The sequence below is a fragment of the Oryza sativa genome, chromosome 2 (genome assembly GCF_034140825.1).
Source record: "Oryza sativa Japonica Group chromosome 2, ASM3414082v1".
Classification (NCBI taxonomy): Eukaryota; Viridiplantae; Streptophyta; class Magnoliopsida; order Poales; family Poaceae; genus Oryza; species Oryza sativa.
In genome coordinates, this window is record NC_089036.1 from 14,617,736 (window position 1) to 14,629,862 (window position 12,127).

The 12,127-nt window shown below is 41.4% G+C and overlaps 1 protein-coding gene across 6 annotated transcripts; it reads left to right on the forward strand.

The window, feature by feature from the left end:
• Positions 1 to 797: 797 nt before the first annotated feature.
• On the forward strand, positions 798 to 11,420 carry LOC4329236 (phosphatidylinositol/phosphatidylcholine transfer protein SFH3). Of its 6 annotated transcripts, XR_001542996.3 has the most exons (17): positions 835 to 946; positions 1,901 to 1,968; positions 2,242 to 2,524; positions 2,610 to 2,709; positions 2,813 to 3,079; positions 3,164 to 3,241; positions 3,338 to 3,439; positions 3,517 to 3,566; positions 3,650 to 3,743; positions 3,846 to 3,947; positions 4,059 to 4,175; positions 4,641 to 4,746; positions 4,842 to 5,200; positions 5,358 to 5,432; positions 5,676 to 5,729; positions 9,861 to 9,926; positions 11,148 to 11,420. XR_001542996.3 is itself a non-coding variant. In XM_015768583.3 (15 exons), the coding sequence occupies exons 2-15, from the start codon at positions 1,923 to 1,925 to the stop codon at positions 5,691 to 5,693; spliced, it is 1,797 nt and encodes a 598-aa protein (XP_015624069.1). In that variant the 5' UTR covers positions 798 to 946; positions 1,901 to 1,922; the 3' UTR covers positions 5,694 to 5,876. The 6 variants fall into 6 exon arrangements, 4 of the variants coding, with proteins under 4 accessions (XP_015624069.1, XP_015624070.1, XP_015624071.1 ...); XR_010739375.1 differs by lacking the exon at positions 4,059 to 4,175; XM_015768583.3 differs by lacking the exons at positions 9,861 to 9,926; positions 11,148 to 11,420 and having other exon boundaries at positions 798 to 946; positions 5,676 to 5,876.
• The last annotated feature ends 707 nt before the right edge of the window (positions 11,421 to 12,127 follow it).

Consider the following 12,127-nt stretch of genomic DNA (forward strand, 5'->3'; position numbering starts at 1 on the left):
CTTAGAAGTGGATAAGTGCCTAGCTAGTGGTCAATTATGGCATAGATTAGCCATGGATATTTGCATATGGCCAATTAATTGCCCGTCATTTTTTGAAAGTAAGCATTTGTTGGGGCAATCACCAGGGCATGGATGATTGATATACGACCCAGTGAAGTATTTCATTGCGATGACACTGAAAATATTTTTGAGAAAAAAACCCAATAAAAATTGTTTTAGATCTGGACGATTGGTATTTATTTTGTTGGATTATTTATTTCTGGAAAAAAATTGGGTTGCACTCCATTTGGATTTTTAGAAATATTAGCATTTAATTAGTGTCGTTGTGTATGAGTTGCGGAACACAATACATCAAAAAGTACATCTTCACGCACTACACACAATTCACCCATATCAATATAAAAATAATATATATTGCAGAAAGCTACTAATAAAGATTAAATAAAAAAAGTGAGAGATAAAGCATGAGCATATATACGATATATACAATAACATGGTTGATTTTTTTTTAAAAAAACATCTATTTAGATATACATGTATAAATAAATACTCGTTCATGTAGGTGTATGGCTGCATGAGTCATGACAAAATTTTCACGTTACAATAAAAATGTAGTTACAGAAAACATTATGCTGTGTCAAAAAAATTATGTCTTTTCTATTAATAGGAAAATCAAACCGTTCTATACAGGAAGGACACATCTAATAAGGGTTTGGTGGTCTAATTATCTAATATTGGAAGAAAACCGTACATGTCATAATTGTAGAACAGAAACATCGATCGCCAGCTCCAGATGTCCTGCCTATGGTACTCTCCTTGTTTGGCAGCGGGGAATGCGCGCCATTGATGAGTCTATTTTTCTGTCTGCCCCTCCATTTCTGCCCCCACCCCCACACCCACCTGACCACCTCCTCCCCTTCCCACATCCAGGCTCCTCCTCTTGGTGGTACGTGCATGCTCTTCTCTTCCACCACTACATGATTTTCTTTCCAATTCCTTGTTTGATCCTGGTTCTTCCTATGGACATTAGTAATAATTGTGTTGCTCCGGCATTGTATGTTCTTTATTTAATGATAAAATGTAAGCATCAGTTATACATCTTTTCCCATGTGGACTGAGGATAAAGAGGCTCTACTTTGTTTTCTACCTGGTTCAATACTTGTTGTGCTCCAATTTCATAAGATTGGGAAAATCTACATCGGAGGCAGTTGCTTATTTGTATTTTGGATTCTTTGGGTGGTCGGCCAGGGATTGTCAAGGGGATCTAGGATTTGGTACATTCTTGGTTCATTGTGGTTTTTTGGGCCTTTATAATTTCTTCATTTGATTTTTGATGGTTCTGATTGTGTTGCATGTCATGACTTATAATGGGTGCAAGAATTATTCAAATTATTCCAGATCATAACACCTATCTTCCACTTAGATTACTTTTCTGCTATTTTTTTAGCGAAATTTATTCTGTTTTGTGTTATTCAAGCGTTCTTGTGAATTTTGGGCTTGGCTGTAAATTAATGTGTTGAATTTGTGTCTTCAAGCACAATCTCAGGCACCTGTAGGTTTTTATCATCTGGTGTTTCAACGTTATCATTAATTTATATGTGTATTTTATAAATTTTTTGTTAATCCAGAAAAGGAACACATGTTACTAAACTTATAATTATACTGATGGACTATGATATATACCATGAGATGAGGCTAATTAGTGTCTCACAGGCCCACTGCTCAAGCATTAAAAAATTCCCAGCAAACTGAGACCTTTTGTCTTATTTTACACTGCATCGTACTGCCAAGCAATACTTTAGGTCATCAAGATATTTAGAAAATTATTCGTTTTCTCCTTTATTATACATTGAGACATAGCATGTGATATAATCAAATAATAATGTGTATAACTGTTCAGGTCCAGATAGAGCCGAACAGTCATGACAGAAGTCCTATCAAGACCTCTTGAACACCGTCTAAGCTCTCGTAAGTAAAGCAAATAATTGTCACAACCATTTTCTTATTGTTTAAAGTGGATTATTACACCCTAATAATGTGTATTTTTTTATTAAAAAATCATTATATTATCTTCTATCTCAAAGTATAAACATTATTTTCAGATAAAGCGTATGCCCTTTTCCCAATGGTATTCTCCCGCTTCACTATCAAAGAATTAATTTCTAACTTAACTATTTAGAAAATATTTAGAATCTGGTATATTGGAATATACATGACCAACTGACATACACGATGTGTCAGCAACCTTAGATGGTCACTATGAAGAGAAGAGGAAATCCAATGTTGAATACTCAGAGGATGAGAAGAAAGCCAAAATCATATCGCTGAAGAAGAAGGCAATGAGTGCTTCACAAAAGTTAAGGCATTCAATGAAGAAGGGGAGGAGGAGTAGCAAGGTCATATCCATCTCAATTGCGGATGAACGTGATCCTGAGGAGGTGCAGGCTGTAGATGCCTTCCGTCAGCTCCTTGTACTTGAAGAGTTGCTACCATCTCACCATGATGACTACCACATGATGCTAAGGTGTATAATCTGAAAATAGCACATCATGTTGTTATTTATAGTTTCTTATGTGAAAAAAGTATTACTAAAATTTGAGATTACATAGGTTTTTGAAGGCAAGAAAGTTTGATGTGGAGAAGGCAAAGCAAATGTGGGTTGATATGCTGCAGTGGAGAAAGGAATTCGCTGCAGATACCATTCTTGAGGTAATTGCTTAAGATTAAAATATATTTGGACTAATCCTTCTATGGTTGACACATACCCTTGTTTATAAGCAGTTGACACATTTTTCTTCAAATCCTATCTCAGGATTTTGAATTTGAAGAAGCTGACAAGGTGGCAGAATGCTATCCTCAAGGTTACCATGGGGTTGATAAGGAAGGAAGGCCTGTCTACATTGAACGTCTTGGGCAGATCAATGTCAATAGGCTAATGCAGGTTACCACAATGGATCGTTTTATCAAGAACCATGTCAGGGAGTTTGAGAAGAACTTTGCTGTTAAGTTCCCAGCTTGCTCAATTGCTGCCAAGTGCCACATTGATCAAAGCACAACAATTCTTGATGTGCAAGGGGTGGTATGTATGTGCAAATATTTGGATAATTCATTAAATGATTGCACTTTTACTATTTATAATCTAAGAAAAAAAATACATTTTTAGGGGATGAAACAATTCAGCAAAGCTGCAAGAGACCTCATTGGTCAGCTTCAAAAGATTGATGGTGATAACTACCCTGAGGTAATGCCTTGGATGCACAATATATTGGTTGTAATTCTGCAGAAAATTTTGTGCTGGATTTATTAAAGTTCTCGCCGCATGTAATTGTTTTTGCAGACATTGTGTCGAATGTTCATCATTAATGCTGGGCCAGGATTCCGACTTCTTTGGAGCACAGTGAAGAGTTTCCTTGACCCAAAGACCACAGCAAAGATTCATGTTAGTGTTCTTCCAATACTTTGTCTATGAGTGCTCAACTTGAAGATTGATTATCAATAATCTGTGCATTTCTTTAGGTGTTGGGCAACAAGTACCAGAGCAAGCTTCTTGAGGTGATCGATGCTAGGTAGAACACCTGATGCTCTAAGTTAACCATCATATTCGAAGACAATGTTCACCATTTTAATTCTATTAATTTATGTTGTCTAGTGAGCTGCCGGAGTTTTTTGGTGGAACTTGCCAATGTGAAGGTGGTTGCATGAAGGCTGACAAGGGCCCCTGGAAGGATGCTGAAATATTGAAGGTGACTGTTCCAATCTGAACCTTTATTATCCTTGAACAAATTCTTAAATTACAATTCATAAGGGACAAGGAACTCAAAATTTCTATGCTATATTATGTTTAGATGGTTCAAAGCGGGGCTGGGTGGTGTGGAAATCTTAGTTTGAATCATCTGGATGCTGAGGAGAAAATGATGATTTGTGAAGATGACACCATGCACACCAAGGTAGCAAAGATGTTACACGCTCTTTGCACTAGCACATTCATATTTAAGTATTTCTAAATGTATTGGATCATAGTACTTAGACATCTGTTATTTTATTTACGTAAAATAAAGAGGCAGGAGTCTTTCAAATATGAAGGGTGCACTTTGTCACGAAAAATATCCTGTGCCCGAATTGAACATCCTTCATTATCGCCTGTTTGCGAGGAACTTCCTCCTACGATACTTCCTGTGAGTTATGCTTTATCACTGGTGAATTTCCACTATTCTTCCAGAAAATGAAATTCCACTATTGTCCTTCTAACAATGACATGTTTGTACTTTAACAAATTTAAAGTGTGTTTTTTTTGCGCAAACAAACTTGCAGTTAGTGTTGAACCATACAACTAAAAGAATATTTCTCACGTCTTATGGATGAAACTAGAGGTTCAATCTCCCTAGACAAACTAGAATAAAAAAAATTTGAGTCTTAACTTACAAGCTTAAGTGGGCTCGTCAGTTGATAATGCGATAGATATGCACAGACAAGTAACTTTGTGATGATCTTTCAGTTCTAGGAAAAGTGTAAAACCTCAAATACTTCCCAAGCTTAGTCATCATATAAATTTTCATTCTTGTGGTGTAGTGGTTCATATATTTCTTTTCTAAATACTTTCTAAGCTTAGTCCTCATATAAAAGGAGTTTTTTTAATGCAGACCCTAGGATCAGCTTATTCTTGTGATGTTCCAATGGTAGAGAAGGCCATAGATGCCATTTGCCAGAGCAAGGGATTGCCAGATGAGAATGTCACAGTAACCAAAGGTTAAACATCTTTGCGGCCTAATAATCTTGTGACTTAATATTGTTACTCTCTAGTTAGTTTTTAACTAACAGATTGGATAATCTTTTTCTTGCAGCGATTGTAAATGCCTCTAATGGATCCAATCCTCCACTCTATGGGGGTATCATGGCTCTTGTCATGAGCATTGCAACAATGCTCCGTGTTAGCCGCAACATGCCAAAGAAGGTACTTGGTGCTACCCTTGGGGCACAAAGTACATCCAAAATCCAAGCACAACAACTATCCGAGATATCAGTGGAGGCTGTGTCAGTAGCTGAATATGTTTCTTCTACAAAGCGTTTGTCCGATATTGAGGAGAAGGTCATTGCGATTCTCACCAAGCCTGCAGAAATGCCAGCTGATAAAGAGGAGATGCTAAAGACTGCCGTCAGCCGTGTTAGTGCATTGGAGGAGGAACTTGCAGCGACCAAGAAGGTTTGTCTGTTTTCACCTTAATGATGATAAGCACATTCTTATTACATTAATCCCATAGATCTGTATTATTAAATGTATTGAGACTAACAAATTACATGTTGTTCTACTACTCTTACTAAACCATTTCTAAAACACGCATATTATATGTTTTTTTCAGGCCTTGCAGGAGACTCTTGAGCGGCAAGAGGAGATCATGGCATACATTGAGAAGAAAAAGAAGAAGAAAAGCAAGGTAAAAAAGGGAAATTAAAAGGCATCCTTTTGCTGCTGTGTTGTGACCCTCAACTACAAGAAGTAAAGTTTTGCACTTGTCGCTGACCGGTGTACCAAAATATATGAGATTCTCACCAAATAATTAGTGTTGCTTGTTCTCTTTATGAACTCATCTACTATATACTTATGCTAAAAAAATGTTTTTCCTTCCTAATCATTGATTTCATAAATTTAACTTTGCCATTTGAAATTTCACTTGCAGCGCTTGTTTCGTTGGTAATATGCGAAGAACAAATACCATGGGTTTGATCAAGAGGTGATGTTTTCATCGTTGGCAAAAGACGATTCCATGTGTAACATATAATGTTCATTTATTATTTTTCCTGTGTTGCTACAATTGATCGATCTGAGCTTCTCTGCCTTAATATAAATTTTTGCACATTGTGGGTGCGGTATTGATGCTTTTTGATGTTGTCATCTTATGGATCAACCATATGAGTGTTAAGAAACTTAATCGATTTAAACTCAAATTGCTACATCAACCATTAATTTGAAGAAGACAAACGCTGAGATGAGTAGATTATTGGATTGTTTTACAAACATTAAAGATAGGTAATTTTTGCTTGTTCTTATTCTCTTAGTTTATCCTTTCTGGTGATCAAGTAAAACATAACATGTTTACATAACGTGCAACTTTTCACCGGAGTAAAACATTGTAAGATCCACCCACAAAAACTAAATAGGTGGCAGACACATTGTCACGTCGGGAAAAATGCTACCATTTTCCCAAACGCTCATTGTATTAATGTAACGCCCCGATTTTTGTTCGGGATTAAAAATCATTCAATAATTCATTTTCTAGAAATTAAATAAAAGTTAAATCAATTTAATCAAGTAAATTATAGAGGGAATTAAAATTTTCCTTTAAAAATCATTGGCCGGAAATATTTTGTAATATTCTCTGTGCCCTAATGAACACTCTGAAATTTTCCGCGAATTTTCGGAGCTCAATATCTAATTTTAAAGTCACAAAGATCATTTAACCAATTAAATAAAAAGAAAAACAAATTAACTTTCCCTTTCTTTGTAATTGGGCCGCCCCGGCCCAATTCCCCTTCCCCTCCCACGGCCCGCGCCCTCTCTTTCCCTCTCTCCGGCCAGCTTCTCTCTCCCTCGGCCGCCCTTGCAAAAGTCCATCTTTCCTCCCCGTTCCAACTCTCCCTCCCTCTCTCCCCGACAGGTGGGACCCGTGGACCCCACCTGTCACCTCCTACCTCTGGCCTCCCCATCCAAATCACCATGGCCGGCCGAACCACCCCGCCCACGTCGCCGCAAAATCCGCCACTCCCGCCTCCCGCGCTCGCAACTGTCGGCGCGGGCACGACCCCCTCCACGTCCTCCACCACTTCCCCCTCACGCCCCGCGAAAATCGGCGACGAGCCACCTCCACCCCACCCCACGATGCCGCCTCCACTCCGACGCCGGTTGCCGCCCATCCCGGCCCGAGCCACTCCCTCCCGGGCCTATATAAATCATCCCCCGGCCATACTCTCCCATTTCACCTCCTCCCCGAGCTCCCCGCGCCTTTCCCCGCTCTCCCCATGTGCGCCCCAGCTCCGTCGCTCGTCGGCGGTCTCCAGCCGCGCGCCACCGCCGCTCCTGCCGCCGCCGTGCTGCGTCGCCTCCACTGCTGGCTTCGCCACCGCGCAGGCAAACTCGGCCTCCACTCCATTTCCCCATTCCATCGTCGGAACTCCATCTCCACCATAAAACCGAGCCACTGCCCCTTCAACCGCCTCCAGCTGCCCGCCACCGCCACTCTAGCCACTGCCGCACCGCGCCGATGCCACCTTCGGGTTCGCCACGTCGTGCCACGCCCCGGCCGCCACTCCACCCGTCCATTCCATCGCCTGAGGACTGTTTCCACCGTCGACCCGAGCTCCACCACCGCCTGTGTCGCCTCGAGCCACCGCTCCTCGCCGCGTCAGCCATCGCCACGCAAATCCGCCGCCACCCTCGGCTTCGCCGCGCTGCCCCGCACACTAGCCGCCACTCCAGATCCCCAAACCATCACCGGAGCCCCGGTTCCGCTGCCAACCCGAGCCACCACCACCTCTATCGCCTCTGGCGGCCTTTCCTTGCTGTCTTCGGTCGCCGCGCGCGGCCTAACCCCTCTCTCTCTCCTTCCTCGGGCCACGACGCTCCCCGGCCGCCCCCTCACTTGCCGGGCCGGCGCCGCCATCGCCGTGGTCGTCGTCGTCCTTCCCTGTGCCGGTCATCGTCATCTCGGTGAGCATCTCCCTCCTCCTCCCCTTCCTTTCTTTTCCTCTCTTTGCCGCACCGGCCGCCGCTTGTGCGTCGCCACCGTGCCTCGGCACCGCTCGCCACCGCAGCCCGCGTGCGCCGCCGCTTCCCGCGCCGGTGGCCGCGCTGCCGCATGCCATCGCTCGGCCGGCCGGCCTAAGCCGCGCCCGTGCCCCAGCGCGCCGCACCGTGGCCGCCCGATCGGCTTGGGCCGATCTGGTGTAACAGCCCTACATTCATAACCAGGTATTTAGAAGTGCATTTGTTGTCCTTTAGATTTCATATTTACTATATTGCAATTTGATCATAGGCGATAACAAAATTAACTCTAATCGGTAAAATTGAAACCACTTCTATTTGAATAATAACTTGAACATAAGTGTACATGTGTAATAATTTATTCAAATACTAGTTTATTTATCACCAACAAATATAAATTTTGTGGATTTTTTACTCTCTGTTTAGGCCTCCTAAAAATTCAAACCAACTTTCAGCCTAACCAATTTCATCTTTTCACCAGAATTAAAATATTTCGAATTTTTGAGTGAAACTTTGAAAAATGGAACCAAGAAAACAACACCTATCACCACACCAAATCCCTTAATTTTTGAACTAGTTTTACCTAGTCAAATTGAATTTACCAAGAGAGGGAAAGAAAATAAATCCTGGAAATTGCATAAACGAATCTGTACTCAGTTTTTCACCCACCTCTCTCACCCTCATAGACAGCCATGACTTGGGCCCACTTGTCACTAACCTTGGGTGCCTCTTTAGCCCCACAACACACCCATGGGCGTGCTCCCACCTCAGGACTTAAGGGGGGCAGAGAAAACCCCTTCTTCTTCCTCCCCTTTCATCTTCACTGCTTGTTCTTTCTTTTCTTCCTCAAGCTGAGCTCTCATCTCACTTCTCCTCCCCAAATCCCATCCAATAGCCCAAGATCAATCCCTGCAAGTTAGACCACAACAATCCCCATCATCCAAGCTTTCCATCCATCCCAACATCTTGCACATGCATGGAGAGTTGAGAGAGATCGAAATAGGAGAAGAGAGTGGTGGTTTCAGCCTGCATGGTTGCAGCAGCAACATGACTTTGTTTCCCACCATTTGGTGAGCTTCCATGCCATCCATGGTGCCTTTTTTTAGTTCCCTTCATGTTGAACATCTACAGCAACATTCAACAGGTCATCCATCTACATTATTGCAGCTAGGAGGTGGCTGTAGCTCATCCGGTGTTAATCTCTTTTGATTTCGGTTGAAACAGCCCTAGGCAACGTCTCTTACCGTCAGCCCGAGGCCTTGCTCCATCTCTTGCCATCAGCCCGAGGCCTTAGCCTCGCACGACCCTACGACCAGGTTGCTGCCATGTGAGCGAAGTCCGGTGGAAGTTGGAGAAAAGGGGGAGTGAAAATAGAAATCGATTTTTGAGATAGCTTTTGAGCTGAAAGAGGTTTGCGCTTTAAAAATTCATAACTAATTCATATGAACTGCAAATTCAGTGAACCAAATTTTTGTCGATTAAGAAAAACATGATCTTCAGTGTTGAAAAATAAGAATGACCAACTTTTGTACTGGTTTTCCCAGTAAAAATATAAATAGCTATATGTATCCCTTGTGTGGTCTAGCTCTTAAGAAATTCGTAAGAAATTATTGGTAAAAGTTAAAATTGTGAAACCAATTTTGTTGAGCTTATATTTTAGTACTCTTTGCTGTTGTGGTGTTGTTTTTGGAGAAACTACCTCTTAAATCATGTTTAGGAGTTTATTTAGCATTCCTATGTTTCTAACTTTTAAAATCCATAAATAAATAATGACAACACTTATAGCTGTGAAATAATTTTTCTTAGGAGCTGTGAGTGATGTACATTACTCTAAAAATAATCATTATTATGAAATCTTGGTTTGAAATGCATTTTACTTGTAATGTACAAAAGGAAATGTTAATATTTGCAGAACTGCCATTTTCAGCACCTGAGAGCTTGTCATTTTCATATCTCCCAAACTATAAGTGATAATCTGGTGATTATTTCAACTAAATTCAAGTTAAAATATGATCTACCCACTGTATTTATTTCATAATTTATTGATCATTTTGCATGTGCATGTTTATTTGGCTCTTATTCGCATATTGCTTCTTTTCGATAGATTCGGAGATTCCGGGGAGTAACGAGCCATATCCCGAGGAGGATAGTGACTACCCTCAGCAGCAAGGCAAGCACCTAAGCATATAGAATCTATGCTTTCTCTAAAAATGATTTGGTTGCAATCTATACGTATATATATGCATGCATTGCCTAGATATTAATATTGTCGGTTTATGGTGTATGGGTAGAACCTATTTATGCATTTAGTTCTTGTGATATTGCTGTCCTTATACCCTATTACCACTGGTTGGAATTACTTGGGATGTCTTATTCATTAATGCTTAGCCATGCTTAGTGCTAATAGAACTATAGGGATGGACAATGCTATTAATTGTGGTATATAGACAACTTGCATTTTTAGGCATAAAACTTGAGCACTTACACTAAATAATGGTTGATGAAATATGTTGGACTTGGACGGGTGATAGGGCGATGATGGGAGGTTGGTTTCCCCTGATGCAAGTTGCCCCGTCTAGGTCGTTAAGGATCGAACATTTTGACATCTAATCAAGCATCCTACGTATTTTCCACATGCCTTATTTGGGATCGGCTTGTTCTTACTAGTTCTACTGTGATAATTTATACCACGTTGGAGAGTCGTGAGGCAGGTAGCCTTTGGAGGGCCTCAGGTGCCTAGGTTTGGCCGGGGGTGTCTCCCGCGTGGCGCGCCCGCCTTGGTGACATCACGCACGCACGTGACTGAGTCGTCGGGAACCCCAGCATGGTATAGGTGGTTGGGTGGGGCTAAGAAAGGGCATGTAATGAGCTTGAATCAATTGTGTACCGCACTCGACGGGGTGTGTAGCATTTGATCTTTGTTCATTTCGTGTGGGTCCAGTTGTACACCTCTGATCAGAGTATAATCTATTCGAATAGACGCGTCCTCGGTTATGGACAATGCTTGATGTGTTAGTCAGTTATGATTAGCATCAAATGTGGATTATTATAGATGGGATTATGTTTGATGGTGGTGTTGGCATGTTGTGCCATGTTGGTATGGACTTTGGTAGTCCATGGTTGATGATGAGAGCGCCGTTTGGGCTCATTTGCTTATACATTTCAGAATTATATACTTGCTGTCCATAAATTAATATGATGCTAGATTTACTTGTCCTTGCTTATTTTACTCATTAATTGCTCAATAAAATTAGCTTTATACAAATGTTCAACCTAGAGACCCACTATAGGCTAAAAAAGCTTGCATACTTCTCTCTTCCTTATGTATATATAATTTTGGGTAAGACTTGCGAGTACAATCTTGTACTTAACCCGGTGTCTGCAATTTCAGGAGAGGATTCCGATTATGAGTTATGCTTCTTATGTGGTCATTGCTCTGCCGAGGGCGGCGAGGGCAATGAGTGATCTCTTGCAGCTTGGCTCTTGCCCGGTTGGTTTGCCCTACTGGGGTTGTGGCACCACCGGTTTTATCTTTTGCTTATGAACTCTATTTGAGACTTCCGCTGCTATATTTATGTGTTGTATGTTGGGACCTCGGACCCTATTATGTGTCATGTACCTCGTTGCACTTTAACCCTATTATGGTACTTGCTATGTTTATTAATTGCTTGAGATGAAAGTGTGAGGCTAGTCGCATACCTGGGGACTAGCTAAGCATGAGTAATGGGTTTTGATCGCTTGAGATAATCGGGGATAGTGCTTTGGATCGAGTCACTGGGGTATGCTTTTGGTCGCCACCTTCGAGTGGTTGACGGGCATATGACGGAGTGGACTGGCAAGCTATCTTACGGTTATGTCTTGCGCTCACTACTCGACATTCCGGTTATTATAACAGAAGGTTGTCAACCGCGATCATGGACACATTGAGGACGAGTGGCTATTTATGAGTGTATGGAACCCACTTCTCCAATAGTATGTGGTGGTCGCGTTGGACACTGGATGGTATAATACTCGGGGTGTCCACAACGGTTGGTATCATAGCAATGCCGACTGTAGGCTAGAGCTAAGTTGGCAATTTGAAAATGATTTGCAAAATATTTAACTTGAGTCGATTGTGAAAATCTTAGTATGTGTGAATCATTTTTACTCCTCATCTCATTCTAGTGTTCTTTCTCACCTTATTCTCAGATTTTCCACTCATCTTGGTCTAATTTGGTTGACAAAATAAATTTATTACTTCTCCCATTCAAATATTAGACCGATAATGCACCCGGTAAGTTGAGGGAATTAAACTTTATTCTCAGTTTGTAAGTACAATTAAAATGTGCAATAGTCACTCTAAAATGGTGCCTTGCTGTTCCTCATGTTGCT